The following is a 27932-nucleotide window of genomic DNA, read 5'->3' as shown; positions in this document are numbered from 1 at the left end:
GAAAATTAATCGTACTGACGACGATGCCACAGTTTCTCCCATAAGCGTAATTAATTATTATTATTAATAGTTTTCTAATCTGAAATGTGAAGTTTCGCCAACATCAATACGTGGTGTCAATTTTTGGTTATCCTTTGGAAATTCACAGTAGTCACGAAATTGTTCATTTAAACACTTGAAGTCGACTTATTTGTGAATTGTTTTTACCTCTCCAGAATAGAGAAATAAACAATTTTTGACCTCCATAATTTGTGTTTGATTTAGGGGCGCTTTTTCGACCTGTATTTGAACGGATTCCGCCATAAAAAAAACAGACAACGTAAAGTTATACTTAAACTGATGATCACAGTTCAAGACCAAATTTTCAATTTCTTACGGGTAAAATTATGTTCAGGTTGCTAAATTTTGGCAGGATGTTGGGTTATGTTCACAATTTATATTTTTTCTGAAAACGGCGAAGATAAAATTAATAAACCAATATGTACAAAATAGGGCACTTTATAACGTTTCGATAATTTGAAATGACGTCATCAAACTATTGGTAGGGTTGATCAGACAATTTACTTAGCGTCCAAAAGGTTAATCTCGTAATAAAATCTTGAATTTTTAGCGTCATAAATTTGGGACACTCCGTCTACTTATATTTTAGCTGCTCATAACTTCACCTAATTACAATTTAAAATGTAAAGTAAATATAAAGTTTTAATGGAACGCTTATTTTATTTACAACAGTATTCCTAATAATCGTTATTACATAACTTGTTTGTTGAAATAATAACAAACATTAAATGTTAACACAATTCACTGTTTAAATAATGCGATATCAATATTTAAAAGTTAATGTGTAAATTCAGAGATTGTAACCAATCATATAAAATACATATTTCTAATTTTTTAAAGTCTTATTAAAAACCTCTCAAAAAGATTCAAATTCAAAATTCGCAACCGAAAATTCGCCAATCACAAACACTACGCAACCCACTCTCTGATTGGCTCACCGCCATTACGTCATCCGTCACTTGTCATCGTTATCAACACTACGCCGAAACATGGGTTGACGTGCGTTTACGATCGTCAAGTCGAATTGTGAATAGCACACCAAAAAACGAAATCGTGAAATTAATTGGCCGCTGAACTAAAACAATAACCACGGTATTAATCAGATTTTATGGTGATTTATGGAGATATGAAATAAGCTGTGCCCATTGACATCGATAGGTTATGTAAACTATGATAAAAATGTGTGAGTATTTGTCATTAGTGTTATCAAGTTAATTTGTTTACCATAAGAGATTATAATTACGATGAGTGAGTGATATAAGCTATGAATGCTTTAACAAATGGCAGTAAGGGTTGTTACATTACGCAACTTTGATTGTTTGTTATAACGCATCTTCAGAAGGACTATGGCTGATTACAGCCCCATAGACCAAGACTATGACCTGAGCGACTACGACCAGTACGGGAAAACCCCCCCACGGACGAAAATCTTGCGAAAGAACCGCGAACGAAGACAAAGAAACAAAACCACCGGGTAAGTCTGACTCACTTTTCCCATCCCTTGTACTAACACCCTCCGTAGCAGCAGCATGTCATCCCCTAAGGTAGTCAAGGCCAAGCAGCCCATCAGCAGGCGCAACACCATCAGCAGCATGTTCGAGGAGCTAGTAGCCAAGGCCGAAAACGACTCTGATCAGGGCTCGAAGAGAACGAGCAAGCGCCAGATGAAAATGCTACGGGGGTCGGAGCGCGATTTGAAGTTGGATATCGCGAGCGCTCAGGCGGCCTCGGAGAGGACGCAGGACTACAAGCCCCCGAAAACCCCCCAACCGAGCTATCAGATCGAGAGCTGCAAAAGGTTCATGAGTTTGTCGTGCCGGACGGTGCCGTGCCCCAAACAAGTGAAAACGAAGAAGGAAAATGAGGTGAATAGCAGGGAGGTGACGACGGAGGAATGTGCGGAGAGTCGGGTGGACTTTTATAATACTTTCTCGATGTTGATTCGAATGGGGTGCGGGGATAAGACGCAGGAGAGGAGCCATCGAAGAGTGGTAAGTTCGTGGCAGTGATGGACACTTTCTAGTTGTAGTCAACAGTTTGACAAAAAGGTGGGAGTTTGAAGTTTCATAATTGACTTAAAATTTGAGATAATGGCGACTATGGAATTTGACGTTTTATAACGTACAGGGTTTTAAAAGTGGCTTTCCCATTTACGTGTTTTTATCGTTTGAAATTTTTTTTTTAATTCTCGGAAACTACCGAATCGATTACTTAGTTATCGTCTAGAATTGTTATTAGTAAAGTCTTTAAATTATCTCTGTGTTAACCTAAAAAAGTAAGTTCTGACTATCACATTTTATTGTTTATCTGAGAGATACGTAATAACTTCCATGAAGCGTTGTTAAAACATTAACTTAGATTGGGGGATTATGACTCTAACGAAAATGTAATTAAATCGTACGTTAAGAAATCCGACTACGTCATTACTGACGTTCCAAGATACAGGAACTGCTTGGGTTTGAGAAATATACTTTTATTTCCTAAAAATATTAACTAAAATTAATGTATTCATCCCTACCAGAAAATTGATTACGTAATCTTTCCATCTTTGATACTTGTACCGAAAGAGCAATAAAAACGCGATCGAAGACAGCCATGGTTTTTTGAACATTTGTCTTTGATAGAATTTTTGTCTCGTCAGATTGGCATCAATTTGAGTTTGAGTCGAAAATGCGACGATCAAAGACAAACTTTCAAAAGTCCATGGCTGCCTTTGATCGTGTTTTTGTAGCTGGCGACGTAGTTCAGTTTTTACAGTTAATATATTAGTTAATATTGTCAGATTTAGGTCGATTTAAATCGAATATTGCAAATATTTCATCTGAATTTTTAATTTTTTTAATCGATCATAACTTTTATTGTTTAAATGGAATTACTCTTCTTCCAAATTTTTTTAAACAAAATTTTCTGTCACCGTAATTTTAACGTCTTATTTGTGGACTTTTTCTCGATTTTTTTGTCCCGCTTTTGGTCCACATTTTTTGTCTTTGTTGTGTTTTTTTTTATGGATTTCTAGACCCTTTTTGAATCCATTTTTTAGTCGTATTTTTGTTGCTTTATTTTGTCATCCCTGATTTTTATTGCTTTTTTATCATTTTGTAACGTTTTGTTTGTCAAATTGTTCGTAGCGTTTTTTGCCCTTTTTTTTATCACATTTTTGTCGCCTTAAAAAAAATTGAAAAATCGTAAAATCTAAAATTTAAAACACGGAAAATTGAAATCGAAAAATTGAAGTATATAAAATTGAAAAACGAGGAAATCGAAACAGCAAAAAATCGTTAAAAAATCTCGAAATTGATCAATCAAAAATCGAAACATCGAAATCTCCATAAATCCAGAAATCGAAAAATTGAAAAGTTGAAAAATCGAAAAGTAAAAAATTTTCTTTTAAATGAGAAAATGAAAAATCAGAGATTTTAACAGATCGAAAAATTGAAAAAATCGAAAATCGAGAGATCGAGTAATTGAAACTCCAAAAAATCGAAAAATATAAAATTTAAAAAAACGAATAATTGAAATCGTGAAAAATTGAACAAAGCAGATTTTGAAAAGTTCACAAAATTGAGAATTCGGAAACTTGAAAAATCGAGAAATCGAAAAATTGAAGAATGTTAAAAATACAAAAACCGAGATGTCAAGAATTCGTAAAATTGAAATTTTAAAAATAAAAAAATCGATTAAAGGGAATATTAAAAAAATTAAAAATCGGAAGATCCAACAATCGAAACATAAAAAAAATCGAGAAATCTGAAATTTAGAAAACGGAAAATTATGTAAAATCGAAAAACCGAGATGTCGAGAAATCGAAAAATCGCAAAATTCGAAATCAAAATATGTGAAAATAAATCGAAAAATCTGGAAATTGAACCATCAAAAATCGGAACATCGAAATCTCCAGAAATCCAAAAATTGAAAAGTTGAAAAATCGAAAATTACAAAAAAGCCGAAACACCGAAAAATCAAAAATTTTTAAAATCGAAAAATCAAAGATTTTAAAAATTGAAAAATTGTAAACCCGAAAATCGAGAGATTGAGCAATCGAAACACCAAAAAATGGAATAAAATAGAACTTAAAAGAACAAAAAATTTAAAATTCGAACCATTGATAAATCGAAAAATTGAAAAAACCAAAATTCAGAGATTTTAAAAATCGAAAGGGTCTAGAAATAGACACATTAAAAATTGAAAAATCTAAAATTTAAAAAACGGAAAATTAAAATCTAGAAATTAAAGTATATAAAATTGAAAAATAGGGAAATCGAAACAGCAACAAATCGTAATAGAATCGAAAAATCTTGAAATTGATCAATCAAAAATCGGAACATCGAAATCTCCATAAATCCAGAAATCGAAAAATTGAAAAGTTGAAAAATCGAAAAGTAAAAAATTTTCTTTTAAATGAGAAAATGAAAAACCAGAGATTTTAACAGATCGAAAAATTGAAAAAATCGAAAATCGAGAGATCGAGTAATAGAAACTCCAAAAAATCGAAAAATATAAAATTTAAAAAAACGGATAATTGAAATCGTGAAAAATTGAACAAAGCAGATTTTGAAAAGTTCACAAAATTGAGAATTCGGAAACTTGAAAAATCGAGAAATCGAAAAATTGAAGAATGTTAAAAATACAAAAACCGAGATGTCAAGAATTCGTAAAATTGAAATTTTAAAAATAAAAAAATCGATTAAAGGGGATATTAAAAAAATTAAAAATCGGAAGATTCAACAATCGAAGCATAAAAAAAAATCGAGAAATCTGAAGTTTAGAAAACGGAAAATTATATAAAATCGAAAAACCGAGATGTCGAGAAATCGAAAAATCGCAAAATTCGAAATCAAAATATGTGAAAATAAATCGAAAAATCGAAAAATCTGGAAATTGAACCATCAAAAATCGGAACATCGAAATCTCCAGAAATCCAAAAATTGAAAAGTTGAAAAATCGAAAATTACAAAAAAGCCGAAACACCGAAAAATCAAAAATTTTTAAAATCGAAAAATCAAAGATTTTAAAAATTGAAAAATTGAAAACCCGAAAATCGAGAGATTGGGCAATCGAAACACCAAAAAATGGAATAAAATAGAACTTTAAAGAACAAAAAATTTAAAATTCGAACCATTGATAAATCGAAAAATTGAAAAAACCAAAATTCAAAGATTTTAAAAATCGAAAGGGTCTAGAAATAGACACATTAAAAATTGAAAAATCTAAAATTTAAAAAACGGAAAATTAAAATCTAAGAATTAAAGTATATAAAATTGAAAAATAGGGAAATCGAAACAGCAACAAATCGTAAAAGAATCGAAAAATCTTGAAATTGATCAATCAAAAATCGGAACATCGAAATCTCCATAAATCTAGAAATCGAAAAATTGAAAAGTTGAAAAATTGAAAAGTAAAAAATTTTCTTTTAAATGAGAAAATGAAAAATCAGAGATTTTAACAGATCGAAAAATTGAAAAAATCGAAAATCGAGAGATCGAGTAATTGAAACTCCAAAAAATCGAAAAATATAAAATTTAAAAAAACGAATAATGAAAATCGTGAAAAATTGAACAAAGCAGATTTTGAAAGTTCACAAAATTGAGAATTCGGAAACTTGAAAAATCGAGAAATCGAAAAATTGAAGAATGTTAAAAATACAAAAACCGAGATGTCAAGAATTCGTAAAATTGAAATTTTAAAAATAAAAAAATCGATTAAAGGGAATATTAAAAAAATTAAAAATCGGAAGATCCAAGAATCGGAACATAATAAAAAATCGAGAAATCTGATATTTAGAAAACGGAAAATTATATAAAATCGAAAAACCGAGATGTCGAGAAATCGAAAAATCGCAAAATTCGAAATCAAAATATATGAAAATAAATCGAAAAATAGAAAAGTCTGGAAATTGAACCATCAAAAATCGGAACATCGAAATCTCCAGAAATCCAAAAATTGAAAAGTTGAAAAATCGAAAATCGAGAGATCGAGCAATTGAAACTCCAAAAAATCGAAAAATATAAAATTTAAAAAAACGTATAATTAAAATCGTGAAAAATTGAACAAAGCAGATTTTGAAAAGTTGCCAAAATTGAGAATTCGGAAACTTAAAAAATCGAGAAATCGAAACATTGAAGAATGTTAAAAATACAAAAACCGAGATGTCAAGAATTCGAAAAATTGAAGTTTTAAAAATGAAAAAATCGATTAATGGAAATGTCAAAAAATTTAAAAATCGAAAGATCCAACAATCGAAACAAAAAAAAATCGAGAAATCTAAAATTTAAAAAACGGAAAATTATACATATAAATCGAAAAAAATATCGAAAAATCTGGAATTGAACAATCAAAAATTACAAAAAGAAGAAATTTTATAAGCCAAAACACCGAAAAATCGAAAAATGAAAGATTTTTAAAATCGAAAAATTTAAAGATTTTAAAAATCGAAAACTTGAAAACCCGAAAATCGAGAGATCGAGCAATCGAAACGCCAAAAAATCGAAGAAAATAAAAGTTAAAAGAACGAAAAATTTAAAATCTGAAACATTGATAAATCGAAAGGTCCAGAAATAGACATAAAAAAAATTGAAAAATCTAAAATTTAAAAAACGGAAAACTAAAACGGAAAAATCGGGAAATCGTAAAATCGAAAAACCGTTTTTTCTCGTCGCGTTTTTGTGACCTTTATCTCTCCTTTTTCGTCCGGTTTCTTGTTCACTTTTTTGTTGTTTTTTGAGGTTTTTGAGTTACATTTTTTTTAAGTCATTTCTTTACCACTTTATTTTGGCCCCCATATCACCGTTTTAATTCTCTTTTTCCCTCCATTTTATTGCCTTTTTTGTTTTTTATAATTTTATTTTTGTCCAATTTTTCCTTGCATTTCTGCTTTTATTTGACGCCTTTATTTCAACGTCATTTTATGCTTTTATGTGTTTCGCTTTTTTTTCTAACCATTTTAATTAGCTTTTTTGCCTCCAGTTTATCATTTTTTAAATTTTTTGTACCATTTTTTTGTCCCGTTTTTCGTAGCCTTTCTACATTTTTTGACATCGTCTTTTATGTCGCTTTTTTTTGTCTATTTTTCGCTTTTTTCGACGCGTTTTTTTATCACCTTTTTGGTGCACATCTTTTGTCGCCTTTTTTTGTTAATTTAATGCCTTTTTTGTCACTTTCTTTCTAACTTTTTTTTTTTGTAGTATTTTTTGTGTTTTTATATCTTTTTTTTACTTTTTTCACGTCTTTTTTTCTGCTTCTTGTCCACATTTGTGTGTCTTTTTATATATTTTTTGACCTTTTTTTTAATTAAATTTTTGGTTACCGACATTTTTTTTAGGCCTTCTTTTTAGCTTTTTGGTCACATTTTACCGCCTTTTTTGAAATGAAATGCAATATATTTTCGCTCATGGCATTTTACAATTGTTAATTATATGTATATAAATAAATTTTACAGCAAAATTACTTTTAAATTTCTTTTAAAATTTGTAACATTTCTGGTCGCTTTTACGTTTTCATTTGTAGAGTTTTTCGTAGCCTTCTTTAATCATCGTTTTTGACGTCTTTATTGAATATTCTTGTGCAAATGTGAAAATGTTGCTTGTTACTTTTTTTGTTATATAATTTTATGCCTTTTTGACCTCTTTTTCTCCTTTTTTTTCAGTCGTTGCTTTATTTTGTCCCCTTTTTAATGTCTTTTTTATTACTTTTTTTGTAACAATTTTGTTTGTCAAGGTGTTGCAGCCTTTTTTATCATTTTGACATCTTTTTAGTCGTTTTTATTTTAACGTCTTTTTTGCCGTTTTTCCCATTTTTTCCTGGCTTTTTTGTGAACTTTTTTCTCATATTTTTAATTTGTTTTTCTTTTGTCTTTATTTTATCGCCTTTTTTTATTTGTTATAACTTTTTTATCCAGTTTTTCGTTGCGTTTCTGCTTTTATTTCAACGTGTTTTTATTCCGCTTATTGTGCCTTTTTTGACATTTTTCTTAACCTATATTTTTTTGCTGTTTTTCATCGCTTTTTATTGATTTTTCAACTTGATTGTTATCCACATTTTTTGCCTTTTGATGCCTTTTTTGATATTTGTTTCCATTTATGCGGCTTAATTTAATTTGGCCCATTTTTTGTCACAATTTTAATGTTTTTTTTTGTCTTCAGTTTATCACCTTTTTTATTTTTTGTTTTTCGTAGCCTTTCTACATTATTTTTGAGATTTTTATTTTAAACTTTTTGTCCATTTATCGCCTCTTTTCGTTGCGTTTTATTTTATCACATTTTTTGTACACATCTTTTGTCGTCTTTTTGTATTATTCTATGTCTTTTTTTTTACTTTTTTTCAGTCGTATTTTTTTGTTGCTTTATTTTGTCTCACTTTTTAATGCCCTTTTTGCATTTTTTTTTTTGTAACGTTCTCATCGTCAAGTGTTTGCAGCCTTTTTCGTCATTTTTTTTTGTTCTGCTTCTTGTCCACATGTTTGTGTCATTTTATATTTTTTTCCCACTTTATTTAGGTCCACTTTTTAGCTTTTTGTCTACATTTTACTGCCTTTTTAAAATGGAATGAAGTTTATTTACAGTCATGGCACTTTACAATGGTTAATTATAAGTATATAAATAAATTTTACAGCAGAATTGCTGTTAAATTTCTTTTAAAATTTGTAACATTTTTTTATCACTTCTACAGTAACGTTTTCTATGACGTCATTTTAATCATTCTTTGTCGCTTTTTTTTTCACATTTTTTATAGTATTATCTTATGCTTTTTTCCTTCCTTGTTTTTTCCAGTGGTAGCTTTATTTTCCCTTTTTAATGTCTTTGTTTATGACATTTTTTTTTGTAACAATTTTGTTTGTCAGCTTTTTAGAGCATTTTTTTATCTTTTTTGGCACCTTTTTTGTCGTTTTTATTTTAACGTCCTTTTGTGTTTTTTGTCGCATTTTTTGTTCTTTTTTTAGCACATTTTTATCTATTTTATGCCTGTTTTGACCTTTTTATCCCATTTTTTTGTCATAGATTTTGCTACTTTGTTTTGGGTCGCTATTTTTACATTTTGTATATTTTTTGGAAGCCTTTTTGTCTCTATTTTTGGGGCCTTTTTTGACGCACTTTTTCGTTTCGTCATTCGCGAGTTTTTACTTGTATTTCAATAACAGAATTTATTTTCACAAAAAAAAGATGTTTAAGGTTTTATGGTAATGAATAAAGAAAATTGTTAATGTAGTATAAATTGTGTAATGTAAGTTTTGTCGCAAGTGAGGAAACCACACAATCATTTTAGATAGTGTTAACAGACTTTATTATCATGATTTATTATTATATTATACTTTTGCAGCTTCGTTGTCATTTCTAGGACAAAACGCCTTCTCAACCTTGGAACTTCTGCCTCGAATTATATATTTTTTAAATTCCAGAAATAGATAAATTTTCTCGTTGCTTTTTTGTTAATTAATTATTTTTTAACAATGTCTAAAATTATCTTTAGATGCATTTTTACTATCGGTAAGTTCCTAAGTTTGCTTCAATAAATTGTAATGAGTCATTAGAGATAAAAGTAGCGTAATATTTGCCGACACATTATTATTTTATAGAATACATGTCTATCACGTTTTAAAATAACTGCAGCCACTTCCAAATTACACAATATTTTAATTACCGAGCCACATGTGTAATTCACATGTTGCCTGATGCTCAATATGTGAACAAATAAAAACATTACAAACAAAAAATATTGATTTTGTCGCTTATAGTTCCCCTAGTTCAATAGTGAATTGGCTAAATTGCTTAAGTGATTTGGAATTTCTCGTAAACGTCGTAGAATTAAGCTATTAATAATTTACAATTGCATTCACAGACCCGTAATTCCCGACACAAAATTTCCAAACACGTCACACGTAAAATATTTATTGCTTTAGTCCTCATTTCAAATCCGGAACTATAATTGTCCAGAAATTAATTAAATTAATATTATTAACCATGTAAATTTACAGCTCAGCAGGGAAGAGCACTTATGGCAGAACGAAATCAAAGATCTAATCTGGCTTGAGCTGCAAGCCTTCCACGCCGACCGCACCCCCGTCGAAGAAGACTCATACCTGTGTACAGAACGTGAGAAAGTGGAACCCCTCCTCAAAGACATTATGACTTATCGCTTCAAACGCCATTCTAGGTGTTACTCCACCCAAAACAGTGACAGTGGCGTTGAGGACGATTGTTCCGGTTGTTTGTCAATTTATTGCATGTCGTGTTTAGAAGCCCAAAACGAAGCACTCAGAGATATTGAAGACCTGATGCAAAGACTATCCGCAGCCGAAGCCCTATTCCCTTCGGGACACGCTTTTGCCGAACTTTACCCCCTGTATAGCAGTCCAGAGTTTATATGTCGCGTGAAAGCGATAAGTTTATGGTACAATATGACCCGACAACAGCGACTGAAGCTGATGATCATGGTAAAACTGTTAGAGAACAAAGTTGGTCGGGAAAGAGAAGACGATCGAAATAGTACAGACTCGACTAGTCCCTCTGATAGCAACAACAGTTCGTCGTCTTCGATGAACGAGTCTTTATATGAAGCCAGAACCACCTGGGAAATCACGTCGTTCAATTTCGCCCAGTTCCCCTTTTTCAGCGTCCATAAATCCGAATCGTCGTTCTCCCCCTACCGAAAATACATCGAAAACATCCTCAAAACCCGATCCTTGCACAAAAGTTTAGGTTTCTTGGACCACCTACAAATGTTCGTTTTGCGCAAAGCGCAACTCACTCTGATCAAACCCGACGACGTCGAAATCTACGCTAAAGTGTGCTGCGATAACGAAGAAGAGGAGCTGCAACGTTTCGGCTGTTGCAGCCCGGAAGCCAAAGCCCTGAACCTCCCGTCCTACCGATCAATTTTTCTCTTTTTGGCCGCTATTCCCCTGAAGATGATCCACGAGTTTTTGAAGATGCGCTTGGAACAAAAACCCGAGAAACCGTCGCCGCTTAGCGTGCGGCAACTGATGCGGGAGCTCAAAGAGGGGCTTAAGGTGGCCACTCAGCAGAAGGACAAGATTCTCAAGTATATAGACGGCGCGTTGTCGGATACCAAAGAAAACAACGAGGTTTACGCGGATAAAATCAGGGACTTTGATGAGTGTATGTTGAGGGTGTTTAGTGATTATTTGGATTATTTGGAGCAGTGGGCGCTGCTGCATCATGAGACTTTCCAGAAGAATTTGTTGGAGGAGGAGTGGCATTTTTCGTGTCATGTGATCAAGCATGTACCGGGAGGGTCGGAGCTTCTGGGGAGGAAGTTCTGTTATATTTTGTGCACGATTTTGAAAACTGTGGCCGAGAGGTTACGGGATAGAATCGAAGATGTGTTGGGGAATGTACCCGGAGAGGATAAAAGCGTGATGAAGTGAGTATGGAAGAAACGACAATTTAGTGTCAAAATTAATTACATCATACACAAAAATCGAATAATTTAATTGTCTGATAAAGTAACACGATTAGTTATCTAGCCGCCTGTGTACATGTATGTCTGACTGATGCAATATACATTACCCCAGGGATGAGAAAATTGTTGCCGAATTAATTAATTTGTTGATAAAACACTTTTTTCAAGGGCGTGATCTGATGTTTATTCTAATCGCATCACCTAATAATAATAATAATAATAATGATATGGAAATACCGTAAAATACTTTTTATACTCGTCGCAATTATAGACAAATAGGAAACAATTGACAGTAATTTATGACTCATCTAATAAGCTTACATTATCATTATTTCAGCCATATATCATCTGCCGTAGCAACAGTGACAAATTTATTTGTACATACTCTAATTTCATTGTTTGTGATCGTATTCATATAATTTGATACAAAAAAAAAAACACGTGACATAATGATTTTTTTCTGTACTCTGAAGTAGGACCTCCATTTTCATTTTCTCTCCATTTTTTAGACAAACCGTGTTCGTGATTTGCCGCGAGATGCAATCTATATTCAACGAAGAAAGGGAGATGTGCATCAAAACCATCGCTTTTTGTAAGACGGTTTTCAAGCACGACCTTCCCAAGGAATCGAGGATAGAACTGACGGTGAGTCGTGTGTGTATAAGAGTTCAATAATCCCCTGTTAAAGTAGGATGTTGAATTTAACTGATAACACTAATGTTTTTCACACCTACATTTGAAAAGCAAATTTCGGCTTTGTGCGATCAAAGTCGCGATAATTTTCTCTGCGTCAGGGTTTTTAGCACATACTTAATTTAAAAAGGTGATGCGGGACTTTCACTCTGGCTGTGATATTTTATTTGTGACATAAAAAAACAAATGTTTGGGATTGCGTCCCTGAAGGAAAATAGACATTCAAAAACAAGAACCAGATTTTAGTAAATTTATTGATTGAAATGACAAAATGTGTACATACTTATTAAAATGAATGACTCAACAAAAAATTTATGTCGTCTTCTCCAAAAAATATCAATCATTTCGTTATTTTTTTACAGAATACCAAAAAATAGTGTGGACTTATTTATTTTATGTTTCTGACAAGATAGTAACTGGATGATTTATGTATCATTGTATAGTTCTGTTAAAAAAATTGCGTACGGTTGTCTTTAAATCTTATAAATGGAGTTTATATGGTTGGCTTAGAAATGGATTAGATATTGTATATTATATTTTTATTAATATATTTGATGGTGTGTTGCTAAATAGTAATTGCTTATCCGTCACACACATTATTATTATATAGTTGTATTTTTGTACGGAAATACATAAACGATTTTTAAATATGATGGATTTTTAATCCACTCTTAGAGATTTGAAAAATAACCCTAGTGCGATTTTTTTTTGTCAAAAAATTCGGGAAAGTTGGAATCACTTGGCAACGTCGCATCGGAATTTCCGAAATAAACTACGGTGATACAGTCTAAGAAAAGGTCAGTCGGAATACATGAAAATTGGTCTAAAGTTATTTAGACACTTTCCTCGCCTCTGAAGTACAGTCAAAAACATCCAGTTTCTTCTATAAATTATAATTTTTGACTTCTAAAAAGTAAAACAACATGTGTTCTTATTGCTCATCCTGTTACAAAATAATAATGTATTATAGTTTTGGAAATTTCATTCTACCCGATAAAATTTTATGGGCAATAACGAGACGGGCAGTAGTACAATAGCAAGAGATATTTACAACTTAAAGTTGGCGCGTGCCGGTAATCCCCAGATGTTAGAAAGCAGAACAATCCAGGTCCGGACAGGGCCCATCGTCACTCACTACCTGCTAAATGTTCTCCGACAAATTCGGGTAAACTGGTGTTCACCATAAATATTTCTTACCATTGTACTACTATCCGTCTCGTTATTGTCAGTAAAAATTTATAGGGTAGAATGAAATTTTCAAATCTATAAAAGGAGTTCTACGTGAATAAAGATTATTATTATTAATGAAAAATCGAAAAATCCGAAATTTTAAAATGAGAGAGAAGTCGAGAAATCGAAAGATCCAACAACTGAAAAAAAGAAAAAATATAATTTTAAATGTGAAAAATTGAAATATTGACAAATTTAAAAATAGAGAATTGGAAACATCAAAAAATCGAAAAAATGCAAATTTAGAAACATCAGAAATTGAAAAATTTAGAAATCCAAACACTGAAGAGTCGGAAACTTGAAAATGGTAAAACTGAAACATCTGAAAATTGGGATATCGAAAAATGAAGAAATCGAAGTCGAAAAACTGAGAAAACGATACATTGAAAAGTCGAGAAATGGAAAAAATCAAAAATTAATTAGTTGCGAAATTGAAAAAAATTGAAAACCTAAAATTCAAAAATCGAAGAACCGAAATAGTGAAAAATCCAAAAGCTGAATTACGGAAAAATTGGAAAATGGAAAAACTGAGAAGTCGAAAGATCGAGAAATCGAAACATCCAAGAACTGAAAAATTGAAATATTGACAAATTGAAAAATAGAGAAATGGAAACATCCAAAAATTGGAAAATCTAAAATGTTGACATCGAAAATAGAAAAATGGAAAATTAATTGAAGAATCGAAAAACTGAAAAATCGAGAAATCGGAGAATAAAAAATGGAAAAATTTTAAAATCGAAGCACTGAAAAACAGAAATCGGGAAATGAAAAAATCAACTAATCAAGAAATTGAGAAAAGAAAAAAAGCAAATTTAGAAACATCGGAAATTGAAAAATTTAGAAATCCAAACACTGAAGAGTCGGAAACTTGGAAATGGTAAAACTGAAACATCTGAAAATTGAGATGTCGAAAAATGAAGAAATCGAAGTCGAAAAACTGAGAAAACGAAACATTGAAAAGTAGAGAAATCGCGAAATGGAAAAAATCAAAAATTAATAAGTCGCGAAATTGGAAAAAAAAATTGAAAAACCTAAAATTCAAAAATCAAAAAAGTAAAAAAAAGTTGAAAATCGAATAACCGAAATATTGAAAAATCTCCAAGGTGAATTACCGATAAATTGGAAAATGAAAAAACCAAAAAACCGGAAAAACCAAACATTGAAAAGTCGAGAAATCGAAAAATGGAAAAAATCGAAAATTAATTAGTCGCGAAATTGAAAAAAATTGAAAAACCTAAAATTCAAAATCGAAAAAGTAAAAAAATGAAAATCGAAGAACCGAAATATTGAAAAATCCCAAGCTGAATTACCGAAAAATTCGAAAATGAAAAAACTGAAAACCTAAAACTGAGAAGTCGAAAGATCGAGAACTCGAAACATTCAAGAACTGAAAAATCGAAAAAACGGAAAATATAATTTTAAATGTGAAACATTGAAATACATATTGACAAATTGAAAAATAGAAAAATGGAAACATCAAAAAATCGAAAAATTGGAAATTCCGAAATTTTGAAATCGAAAATTGAAAAATGGAAAATAAATTGAAGAATCGAAAAATTGGAAAATCGAGAAATCGGGGAGTCAAAAAATCGAAAAATTTAAAAATCGAAGCACTGAAAAACAGAGAAATCGGGAAATTAAAAAATCAACTAATTAAGAAATTGATAAAAGGAAAAAATGCATATTTAGAAGCATCAAAAAATGAAAAATTTAGAAATCCAAACACGAAGAGTCGGAAACTTGAAAAATGTTTGTAAAACTGAAACATCTGAAAATTGATATATCGAAAAATGAAAAAATGGAAGTCAAAAAACTGAAAAAACGAAACATTGAAAAGTCGAGAAATCGAAAAAAACAAAAATTAATTAGTCGCGAAATTGAAAAAAATTGAAAAACCCAAAAATTCAAAAATCGAAAAAGTAAAAAAAATTGAAAATCGAAGAACCGAAATATTGAAAAATCCCAAAGCTGAATTACGGAAAAATTGGAAAATGGAAAAACTAAAAAACCTAAAACTGAGAAGTCGAAAGATCGAGAAATCGAAACATCCAAGAACTGAAAAATCGAAAAAACGAAAAATATAATTTTAAATGTAAAACATTGAAATATTGACAAACTAAAAAGTAGAGAAATGGAAACATCAAAAAATTGAAAAATTGGACATTCTAAAATTTTGAAATCGAAAATTGAAAAATGGAAAATAAATTGAAGAATCGAAAAATAGAAAAATCAAGAAATCGGAGAGTCGAAAAATCGAAAAATTTTACAATCGAAGCACTGAAAAACAAATCGGGAAATAAAAAATCAATTAATCAAAAAATTGAGAAAAGAAAAAATGCAAATTTAGAAACATCAGAAATTGAATAATTTAGAAATCTAAACACTGAAGAGTCGGAAACTTAAAAAATGATAAAACTGAAACAGCTAAAAATTGAGATATCGAAAAAGGAAGAAATCGAAGTCGAAAAATTCAGAAAACCAAACATTGAAAAGTCGAGAAATCAAAAAATCAAAAATTAATTAGTCGCGAAATTGAAAAAAATTGAAAAACCTAAATTGAATGATTTAGAAATCCAAACACTGAAGAGTCGGAAACTTAAAAAATGATAAAACTGAAACAGCTAAAAATTGATATATCGAAAAATGAAGAAATCGAAGTCGAAAAACTCAGAAAACCAAACATTGAAAAGTCGAGAAATAAAAAAATCAAAAATTAATTAGTCGCGAAATTGAAAAAAATTGAAAAACCTAAAATCCAAAAATCGAAAAAGTAAAAAAAAATGAAAATCGAACAACCGAAATATTGAAAAACCTAAAACTGCGAAGTCGAAAGATCGGGAAATCGAAACATCCAAGAACTGAAAAATTGAAATATTGACAAATTGAAAAATAGAGAAATGGAAACATCAAAAAATTGGTAATTCTAAAATTTTGAAATCGAAAATTGAAAAATGGAAAATAAATTGAAGAATCGAAAAACTGAAAAATCGAGAAATCGGAAAAATGGAAAAATTTAAAAATCGAAGCACTGACAAACAGAGAAATCGGAAAATGAAAAAATCAACTAATTAAGAAATTGATAAATTTTGAAATCCGAACACGAAAGAGTCGGAAACTTGAAAAATATTTGTAAAACTGAAACATCTGAAAATTGATACATCGAAAAATTAAAAAATCGAAGTCGAAACATTGAAAAGTTGAGAAATCGATAAATTGAAAAAATCCAAAATTAATTAGTCGCGAAATTGAAAAACCTAAAATTCAAAAATCGAAAAAGTAAAAAAAAAATTGAAAATCGAAGAACCGAAATATTGAAAAATCCCCAAGCTGAATTACCGAAAAATTGGAAAATGAAAAAACTGAAAAACCTAAAACTGAGAAGTCGAAAGATCGAGAAATCGAAAAATTCAAGAACTGAAAAATCGAAAAAACGAGAAATATAATTTTAAATGTGAAACATTGAAATATTGACAAATTGAAAAATAGAGAAATGGAAACATCAAAAAATCGAAAAATTGGAAATTCTAAAATTTTGAAATGGAAAAATCAAAAATTGAAAAATAAATTGAAGAATCGAAAAATTTAAAAATCGAAGCACTGAACAACAGAGAAATCGGGAAATGAAAAAATCAACTAATCAAGAAATTGAGAAAAGAAAAAATGCAAATTCAGAAACATCAAAAAATTGAAAAATCGAACAACCTAAATATTGAAAAATCCCTCAATTACCGAAAAATTGGAAAATGGAAGAAAAATTTAAGGATCGAGAAACTGAACAATTGAAACAATGAAAAGTCTAGAAATCGAGAAACGGGAAAATCATGAAATCAATTAATCAGGAACTTGAGAAATCGAAAAATTGTAAATCTATAAAGCAGAAACGTTAAAAATGGAAAAACTGAAAATTCAATAATTTAAAAATTCGAAAAATTGAAAAATCGAAGACTGAAAAATCGAGGAATCGCAAAATAAAAGATTATTTACTTGGTTACTGAGAGAGTCAAGAAGTTTTAATAAAAAACAATGAAAAACGACAAAAATGCGACTAAAAACAACAAAAAAACTGCAATAATAGAGAGCAAAAAAAACACGAAAAAAGAAAATAAAATAAAAAAACTGAGTAAAAGAAAAAATGCGACTTCGCTGCAATGAGAAAAAAGGAGCAAATAAACGCAACAAAGAAAGACTATTAAAAGAAAGGAATGAAAACAAAAAATGATGACAAGAAAATCCAGAAAAAGTGCGTTCAACAAGAGTCAAAAATGAAGTAAAAAAATGCACAAAAAGTATACTTTTTGTCACTATAAAAAGTGACAAAAAAATCTACAAAAAAGTTGAATTCGAGAAGTGACAAGAAACGGCTACAAAAAGCTACAAAAAAAAAACAAAAAAAGAAAATAAAAGAAAACAGCGTTCACAAATTAGAAAACAGAGAACACAAAAATGCGAAAAAAAGGCACATAAACGCAAAACAAAAAGCGACAAAGAAAGTAACAAAAGGAGAAAATGAAAAAGGACAAAAAGTCCACAAAAAATAAAAACAGAACAAAAAACATTAAAAAATGCGAAAAAGGCTACAACGATAAAAAATGGTCCAAAAAAAGTGACCAAAACAGAGAAGTAGACGACAAAAAGAATATCAAAAAAGGCGGCAAAAAGACGTGACAAAAGAATATAGATGAAATACGACAAAAAGAAAAGGCGACTACAAAAAATGAGGTAAAAAAACCTGCGACGAAATTCCGGTGGGACGGCCGGTGACGGTCCGGAATTTCGCCAATATCGCATGGGGGCGGTGTGCCTGCGTGCCAAGCCTTGGGCCGACTAGTACCCCTAAAATAGAAACACATCTGGCCGACCTACGCTTGTGCGGATACGTTCACGCCACCGGTCAGGCAGAACCGGGGTTGCTTTCAAGCCGGAGACACGGATCTCCAGGTGGTGAGCGCCCGCGGAAACAAGAGAATTCAAATAAAATGGAAATAAATTTTAAACAATAAATGGGATTTATTCTCTGCCACTAGCTACAAGGCTAAAATCAACTTAAATAACTACAAGACAAATTAAACTCCTGAACGGCGACTTCCTTCAGGACGGGCTGCTCTTAGACCTGGAGACGACGACGCTTTTTTCTACTTTTGACGGTAACGACAAAACAACGGTGACGGTGGTACGATTTGGCTCAGGGGCGGCGATTCAAAACCGGTACGCAGACAGGCAGAAAACCCAAAACGGTACTTCGGTGGTCGGTTCTTTCAGGGCTCTGCACAGCACAGGCAAGAAAAAAAAATTCGCTTCGTTACAAACCCAAAAACGGCCACTGTAAAAAATGAAAAAAAGATCATTTAAAAGAAAAACAAACCAAGCGCAACAATAAAGAGTCCACAAAAAATTATATAAAAAAAGTTATTACAAAAAGTGCCAAAAAAACGGCTACAAAAGGTGCCAAAAACAAAAAAAAAAGGACAGTGCACGAAAATGTGAAAACTGATAACAAATAAAAATGCGAAGAAAAAGCAACTATAAGTAAATGAGAAAAAAAAACACAAGGATCACAAACCATGTAACGAACACAAGGGCGTCAACGTCAAAAATATGCAGCCAAAAATACAATGAAAAACAGCAAAAAGTTCATAAAAAAGGCGCCAAAAAATCGGAAAACAAGACAAAAATCTATAAAAAATAAGAAAAAGACGACCACAAAAAGTGACAAAAAAATGCGAATAAAAAAGAACAAGAAGCTCACAAAAATAAAAAAAATGCAACAAAAAAAAGGTGACCACAAAAAGTGACAAAACACAAAAAAAGGACAAACAGTGTACACAAATGAGAAATCGGAGAACACAAAAGTGCGAAAAAAGGGTACCAAAAAAAAAATGCAACTAAAAGAGAAGACGCACCTTCAGAGGCGTACGTCATCGTTATTCTGTCATAGTGAACTTTTGTACCTGCGATGGGTACCTGTACCTGTCTAGATTAGTGCCTAATAGATTCATTCGCATTCGTGCTAACGTGTTGACTAGTTCACTTAAGTTTATGTTTCCTTGTGTTATTGTTTGCGATTTAAACAAAATAATTTTAAAAAAAGAACCCCCTTCTGAAGTGTGCATGTTACGCTACTGACTGACAGTCCGTTGTCAGATTCTGGTGACTCACCATTTTGAAGGAATGTCATCCCATTGTTGGTAGGGATGATTTTTTGGCTAGCGTTTTACCATTTAAGAAAAAATTTCTAAACATAGTACATATGTGGAGAAAACTAACGGAAGTTCGGTGTAAATAACTTTAGACACTTTTTTAACTTTTGTTTCATTTCAGTATCCTACGTATTAAACCGCATCCAGTTTTTATCTTTTCAAATGCACAATTGGATACTGTTTAAGGAATTTTGTCTTGTCATAATTTTTTTTTCATTAAATCGTAGCTGCTAACTTTATAAGATTAGTTTTCTAATTTCCCAAAGATTCCATTTTTTTTTAACATTTTCTATGTGGGCTACGCTCTTTTTGAGTGTCATTGAATGAATAACAGAAGGTGCTTGCTTTTTATTGTTTTTATGACCTAATAAAATCCTTTATAACCCTCACAAAATTTACAAATAAAAAATCCTATATAAAAGTTACGTAAACTTACTGATTCAAATAATGGGATGCGCTCTCATTGCTACAACTTTATGCCAAACAGACATTTTATAGTACTGAGTTACGTCAAATTGTTATTAATCGATAGATTATTTCAAACAATTGTACTCTCACTAAACTTTTGTAACATCTAACTTATTCGTTTTCAGATGGCCATTATCTCCCTAAAATGCTCCATCCCCGACGCCATCGGGCGCGTCCAGAGCGAATTCGATCAAATCAACATGGACCTATTCGAAGAAATCGAACGGACGTCCCTAGTCTCCCGCACCCGAGAAATCTTAATGCAAGGCTATCGCTTCGGATTCGAAGTAAACCCAATAAAATATTCATAGCACTTCACATCCGATTTACCTCCAATATTTCAGTTCTACAAAGAGATGTCCGAGAGCATGCCGAGCGAGAAGCGCCAGAAGCTCGCCCGCAGCATGGTACAGTTCGCAAATTTATGGATGAAATTCGTGACGGACCGATGCGAAAGAGGCCGCGGAATGAGGCCCCGCTGGGCGTACCAGGGTTTGGAGTTTCTCCTCACGGTCTGCGAACCGCGAAACACGCAATATCTGACCGAGGAAGAGTTCGAGGATCTGAAGCGGAACATGGACGTCTGCATTAGTCACGTGATAGGAACGACGGCGCCGTCGACGCCGGAGTCCGGGTTCTACTCGGCGTCGCCGAGGAGCTCGCTGGAGCACATACGGATCAGGTCGAGGGGGTCGTCGCCGAGCCCGAGGCCGACGTACAAGAGTCAGAGGTCGAACGGGAGAAAGACGAGTATGGAGCAAGGGTCGCCGGTGGGGGATAGCTTGGATGCTATCAGTTTCAGTCACAGGAGGTGAGTGTAACATCATAGTCTTAGCCATTGTGATACCCTATCATCTAACGAAGGAATGGAAAATACAATTGAAATTACAAATTAAAATTAAAATAAAAAAACAACATCCAAAAATCTGGCATAGTGTTAAGTACATAAGAACATAATCGAGCAACCTGACTTAATTTAATTCATCTAATCTAAGAATCTAATTGAGCAACATTTTTGTCCTCATAACATTTTCTTGTACTAAAATAGGCTTTCACTAATAGTTTTTTTTTAGTTTATATTTTATTGTTTTTTTGTCGTTTTCTCTAAAGTTTTATGAAAAAAATATTTCAAAATCATGGTAAATTGTTAATCAAAATTTGTTCGTTTATCCTCTTCCAAAAAAATGGATAACGAACTTAAAGGGTTATTATAAAAAAATAAAATTTGCAAAATCAAATCTTATAATTTTTCGAAAAATCTGGATTTATTTGGGTTCGACCAATTTTTTGATATCACCATTTTTCGTTTTTCCTTCTCTTCAGTTTTACAAATTTTTTGATTTCATAATTTTTCGTTTTTTCATTTTCTTAGTTTTTTTCAATTTTCTAATTTCTCGACTTCCAAATTATTCCGTTTTTCGTTTCTTCAATTTTTAATTTCCTTTATTTTTTCAATTATTCGATTTTTCGATTTCTTTAAATTTTTCACTTTTTCGATTTTGACGTTTCTCAATTTTTAATCTATGGATTTTCCAATTTTTCGTTCTTCGATTTTTCAAGTTTTTCACTTCCCATCAAAGTTTTTATTTTATGCTTTTTCGTAATTTCATTTTTAATTTTTCAATGCTGCAAATTTGCAATTTTTCCATTTTGTTAATTCGAAAAATTGAAAAATCGAAAAACTGGAAGAACCAGAAATTACAAAATCGAAAAAGTGGAAAATCGAAAAATTGCAAATCGAAGAACTGAAGAAACGAAAAATTGAAACATTGAAAAACTTAAAATCGAAAAAAATTAATAAATCAAAAATTGGAAAGAAGAAAAAAAAATCGAATCACAAAATTGAAAAACGAAAAATTGTGAAACAGAAAAATGAAGTAATTGAAAAATGGAAAAATTCTAAAATCGTAAAATTGAAAAAGTGACAAATTTTAAACATTCAAAATTATTACATATTTAAAACGAAAACTAGAAAAATTGCAAGTCAAGAATCGAAATATTGTAAAATGGAGAAACTGATCAATGTAAAATTAAAAAAAAAAACAAAAATTAAAAAATTGCAACATTGAAAAATCCAAAAATTATAAAAATAAAGACCGAAACGAAAATGAAAAATAGGAGAACTAAAAATTTTAAAATGAAAACTCGAAGAGATGCAAATCGAAAAATTAAAATTAAAAAAAATAAAAATAATAAAAAACTCTTGAAATTGAAAATCCAAAAATTAAAACATCCAAAAAAGTTTGAACATTGGATAACTAAAAAATTAAAAAATGAAAACTCGAAGAGATGCATATCGTAAAATTGAGGAAACAAGAAAATCAAAAATTGATATTGAAAACACAAAAAATTATAGAATCGTAATACTGAAAAATCTAAATATTATAAAAATAAAGAAAATAAAAAACCGAATCGAAAAATTGAAAATTTGCCAAATCCAAAAATTAAAACATCTAAAAGTTGGAAAATCAGAAAACTGAAAAATTTAAAAATGAAAACTCGAAGAGATGCAAATCAAAAAATTTAAAAAATTGAAATTAAAAAAATAAAAAATTATAAAATCGAAACATTGATAAATCGAAAATTGAGGAAATGAAAAATGGAAAAATCGAAAATTTGAAAAATTAAAAATTGAAACATCCAAAAAAGTTGGAATATCAGAAAACTGAAAAATTTAGAAATAAAAACTCGAAAAAACGCAAATCAAAAAATTGAAAAAACTGAAATTAAAAAAATCAAAAATTATAAAATCGGAAAACTGAGAAATTGAATATTGAAGAAATGAAGAATGGAAAAACCGAAAAATTGCAAAATCTAAAAATTAAAACTTGCAAAGAAAAGTTGGAAAATTAGAAAACTGAAAAATATCGTAAAATTGAGGAAACAAAAAATGAAAAATTGAAATTGAAAAAATTTTCATATAATTACATAAAATAGCAACATTGAAAAGTCGAAAAATTATAAAAATTAAGAAAATAAAAACCGAAACGAAAAATTGAAGAAATGAAAAATTGAAAATCGAAAAATTACCAAATTTAAAAATTAAAGAATCCGAAATTGGAAAAAAAATTGGAACTTTGAAAAATTGAAAATTTAAAGGAATGAAAAATCAAAGAATAGAAAAAACGAGAAATTGCAAAATCCAGAAAATGGAAAATCGAAAAATTGAAACATTGAAAAACTAAAAATTGAGAGATTTCGAAAATCGAAAAAAAATTAATAAATCGAAAAGTTGAAAAACCCAAAAATTGTAAAATCTAAAAATTACAGCAGCAGCAGAAAAGCTGATAAAACAAAAAATGAAAAATAGAAAAACTGAGAAAACGAGAAATTGCAAATCGAAAAAGAAGAAAATCGAAAAACAGCAAATCAAAGACTTGCAAAAACGAAAAGTTGAATGTTTGAAAAACCTATATTCGAGAAATTGCACAACTCGAAAAAAAAATCAATAAACCGAAAATTTGGAAAGAAAAAATGGATCGAATTCCAAGATTGGAAAACCGAAAAATTAAAAATGGAAAAATTTCAAAATCAATAAATGAAGAAGGTTTAAAATCCTATAATTGAAAAATGTAAAAATTCAGAAATGGTAAATTTGAAAAAGTGAACAGTTTTAATTATTATTACATATTTAAAATCAAATCTAGAAAAATTGCAAATCAAAAATTGAACAAACGAAAAAATAAAAGATTAAAAACTTGAAAAATGAAAACATTCAAAACCGAAAAATTGCAAATCGAAAGATTGAAAAATCCAAAAACTCAAAAAATTTCCCATTGAAACAAAAATTATAAAATAAGAACAATGAAAAACCGAAAACGAAAAAATTTAAAACCGAAACAAAAATTGCAAATCGAAGAACTGAAATATCTAAAATTTTAAAATTAAAAATTGTAAAAACTCGTGAAATTGTAAAATAAAAAATTGCATAATCCAAAAATTGAAACATTTATAAGTTGGAAAACCGGAATACATATGTACTGAAAAATTTAAAAATTCAAAATTCAAAAATTGAAAAAAATTTATTTGAAAACACAAAAATGATAAAATCGAAAAATTGCAGAATCTAAAAGCTGAAACATCCAAAAGTTGGAAAATCGGAAAACTGAAAAATTGTAAAATGAAAAATTGAATTTGAAAAACAAGAAATTCATAAAATCGGAACATTGAAAAATAAAAAAATTGAAGAAATGAAAAATGGAAAAATCTAAAAATTGAAAAATGAAAAACTGAAAACGCGTTAAATTGCAAATCCAAAAATTAAAACAACCAAAAAGTGGAAAATCGACAAAATGTTAAATTTAAGAATGAAAACTCGATATGCAAATCGAAAAATTGAAGAAACAAAAAATTGTAAAAATAAAGAAAATAAAAAACCGAAACCAAAATTGCAATTCGAAAATTTGAAGGAATGAAAAATTAAAGAATAGAGAAAACGAGAAATTGAAACTTTGAAAAAGAAAAAAATTGAGAAACTTTAAATCGAAAAAAATTAATGAATTGAAAATCTGGAAAGAAGAAAAACGAATCGAATCCACAAATTATAGAATCGCCGAAATATTTATAAAGTCGAAAAACTGCGACATTGAAAGATCGAAAAATTGAAAATTCAAAAATGGAAAAATTGGAAAATCGAAGAAATGAAAAATCCAATAATTGAAAAATTCTAAAATCATAAAATTGAAAAAGTGGCAGATTTAAAAAATTTAAATTATCATTACATATTTAAAATGAAAACTACAAAAATTACAAATCAAAAATTGAAAAATCGAAAATTGAAGAAATGAAAAATGGAAAACATCCGAAAGTTGGAAAATTGGAGCACTGAAAATTTTTAAAATGAAAACTCGACGACATTCATATCGTAAAATTGAAGAAATTGAAATTTAAAAAATTAATTAGAAATTCGGAACTTTGTAAACTCGAAAATTTGAAGGAATGTCAAATTAAAGAATAGAAAAAACGAGAAATAGCAAAATCTAGAAAATAGAAAATTGCAAATCGAAAAACTGAGGAAACGAAAAGTTGAAACATTGAAAAACTAGAAATTGAGAAACTTGGAAAATCGAAAAAAAAATTAAGTAATCGAAAAATAGGAAAGAAGAAAAAATGAGTCGAATCGCAAAATTGGAAACCCCAAAAATTGGAAAATTACAAAAATTATAGCAAAATAAGAAAAGCTGAAAAATCGAATAACTAAAAAACCGGAAAAAATGAAAAATCGAAAAAGTGAGGAAACGAGATATTGCAAAATGGAAAAAGAGCAAAATCGAAACATTACAAATCAAAGTATTGCAGAAACGAAGAATTGAGAGTTTGAAAATCAAAAAATCGAGAACTTTCAAAAATCGGAAAAAATTAATAAATCGAAAATTTGGAATGAAGCAAAAATGAGTTGAATTCCAAAAATGGAAAAATTGCAAAATCCAATGACTGAAAAATGTGAAATATCAAAAATGGAAAAACGGAAAAGTTGAAACATCCAAAAACTCAAAAAATTTCACGTTGAAATAAGAAAAATTAAAAAAACTAAAAACCGAAACAAAAAATTGCAAATCGGAAAACTGAAATACCTCAAATTGAAAAATTAAAAATTGTAAAAACTCGTGAAATTACAAAACAAAAAATTGGATAATCTAAAAATTGAAACATCCAGAAGTTGAAAAATCAGAATACTGAAAAATTTAAAAATGAAAAATTCAAAGATTGCAAATATAAAAATTCAAAAAATTGAATTGGAAAACAACAAATTATAACAATCCAAGAATTGAAGAAATCAAAAATCTAAAAATTGAAAAATTAAAAATTGAGAACTCGTGAAATTGCAACATTGAAACATCGAAAAATTGAGAAATCAAAAATCGAAAAAATTGAAAAAACGAAAGCTCGAAAAATTGGAAATCAAAAACTGATGAAACAAAAAATTCAAAAATATAATAAAAATTGAAAACCGAATAATTGAAAATTTTCACACTGAAAAAAGAACAATTATAGAAACAAAACGAAACATTTTTAAAATAAAGAAAATAAAAAACTGGAACGTAAAATTGAAACGAAAAACTAGATACTAGAGAAATTTTAAATCGAAAAACTGAAGAAATAAAATAATTGGAAAATTAAAAAAAAAATCAAATCAAACAAGCTGCGGGAGTGTTACTTACTCCACTGGTTTTAACTTAACAGAGGTTATCAGAAAACAAAAATCGAAAAAATTTTTTCTAATTTTTCAAAGCGGATTTTATTGGGCTGTACTTCAGGGGCGAGGAAAGTTCTGTCGAAAGGTTATTTTTTCCGTTTCACAATTGATTCAATATTAGAACTCACTACTTCGAAAAAATGCGCTGAATTCATTATTTTGCAATATTAAATCATTTTTATCTGAGTGCCGAAAATCCGTTTTAGTTCTCGCAAAGACGACACCCGCAAACACAGCCGCCTGGAGGCCATCGAGCACCTCGACACCTACCTCGACGAGAAGCTCAGCAAGCACCAGCTCATCGGCAAAGTCGTGACCTGCAGCAACGGCTTCGCCAAGGTCCACATCAAGCGGCGTCTGCGCGAGGTCACCTTCACGTGGCAGAGGGGCATCAAGATCGGGCAAGGCCGCTTCGGCAAGGTTTACACCGCCGTTAATAATAAAACCGGCGAGATGATGGCAGTCAAAGAGGTGGCGCTCCAGCACAACGATAATCATACCATAAAAAGGGTGGGCGAGGAGATGAAAATTTTAGAAGGCATTGTTCATCGTAATTTAGTCAGATATTACGGCGTCGAAGTTCATAAGGTGAGTGGGTCTCGATGTTCGCGGATTTCACGACGAGATAAATTTTTAACAGGACGAAATGCTGATATTCATGGAGTTCTGTGCGGAGGGGACGCTGGAAAATCTGGTGGCGGCGAGCGAGAACGGGCTGCCGGAGCTGCTGGTGCGGCGGTACACGTGTCAGCTGGTCTCGGGGGTGGCGGTGTTGCACGACCACGGGATCGTCCACAGGGATATCAAGACAGCTAATATTTTCTTGACTGATAACGGGAATTGTCTGAAAATCGGGGATTTCGGGTGCGCAGCTAAAATCAAGTCGAATAGCACGATGCCAGGGGAGCTGCAAGGATTCGTCGGGACGCAAGGTAACCCATTGTTATTTTTTTTTATTACGAATGATATAAATACATTAAAATTTATTCTAGCTTATATGGCACCAGAAGTGTTCACTAAGAACATGAACGAAGGTCATGGAAGAGCAGCCGACATCTGGTCAGTAGGGTGCGTGGTGGTCGAAATGGCGTCCGGAAAGGTACCATCTGGGTTTGTACAAATTTGATTTAAAATAATAATGTTTTGTTTGACAGCGACCGTGGTACCAGTTTGACTCCAATTACCAAATTATGTTCAAAGTCGGAATGGGTCAGAGCCCGGACCCACCCGACCACATGACTGACGAAGGATTGGATTTCCTGGAGTTGTGTTTCCAACATAACCCCAAAGAGAGAGCTAGCGCTCACGAATTGCTCGATCATACCTTTGTCAAGGTCGGGGATGATTTTATGTAATATAGTATTTCACGTACCTTATGAATCAAGTATTATGTTTTTAATTAAGTGTATTGTTATACGATTCAGTTTAATCTCATCATTTTTTTATACATATCATTTTGTAATTTAAGTCTGATTATATTTTTTACATTATTTTATTGCTTGTGCAGTTAATAGACAGCTGTAATATTTTTTAATTATTTTAAAACATGAGTCATTGAAACATAGAATGTGATATTTGTAAGTCGCACCATTGCGGTGATGGTCTACCATGTGTATGAATAATTGTTATAATTATCTCAGAAAATATTTTGAATAAACGAAATTCATTTTTGA

General features: G+C 30.6%; 1 protein-coding gene across 3 annotated transcripts; it reads left to right on the top strand.

Annotated features, from left to right (window-relative positions):
- The first annotated feature begins 1029 nt into the window (after nt 1–1029).
- Nucleotides 1030–27932, top strand: LOC135128587 (mitogen-activated protein kinase kinase kinase 4). 3 transcript variants are annotated; one of them, XM_064055485.1, is made up of 11 exons: nt 1030–1243; nt 1421–1534; nt 1583–2051; nt 10028–11436; nt 11985–12120; nt 20189–20350; nt 20408–20874; nt 26466–26847; nt 26900–27191; nt 27252–27358; nt 27414–27932. In XM_064055485.1, exons 3-11 carry the CDS (start codon nt 1590–1592, stop codon nt 27612–27614), a joined length of 3618 nt encoding a protein of 1205 aa, XP_063911555.1. In that variant the 5' UTR covers nt 1030–1243; nt 1421–1534; nt 1583–1589; the 3' UTR covers nt 27615–27932. The 3 variants fall into 3 exon arrangements, with proteins under 3 accessions (XP_063911555.1, XP_063911554.1, XP_063911553.1); XM_064055484.1 differs by having other exon boundaries at nt 1403–1534; XM_064055483.1 differs by having other exon boundaries at nt 1400–1534.

The sequence above is a fragment of the Zophobas morio genome, unplaced genomic scaffold (genome assembly GCF_036711695.1).
Source record: "Zophobas morio isolate AGI-343-1 ecotype UQ-CSIRO unplaced genomic scaffold, CSIRO_AGI_Zmor_V1 ptg000014l, whole genome shotgun sequence".
Taxonomy (NCBI): Eukaryota; Metazoa; Arthropoda; class Insecta; order Coleoptera; family Tenebrionidae; genus Zophobas; species Zophobas morio.
This window is presented reverse-complemented; position numbering and strand designations above follow the sequence as displayed.

Bases quoted from the DNA above. Each gene is read 5' to 3' on its own strand.
- LOC135128587 (XM_064055484.1), top strand. From the start codon at position 1,407: ATGGCTGATTACAGCCCCATAGACCAAGACTATGACCTGAGCGACTAC. The intron at 1,535-1,582 runs GTAAGTCTGACT...CACCCTCCGTAG, and splicing joins CAAAGAAACAAAACCACCGG to CAGCAGCATGTCATCCCCTA. The intron at 20,875-26,465 runs GTGAGTGTAACA...AATCCGTTTTAG, and splicing joins ATCAGTTTCAGTCACAGGAG to TTCTCGCAAAGACGACACCC.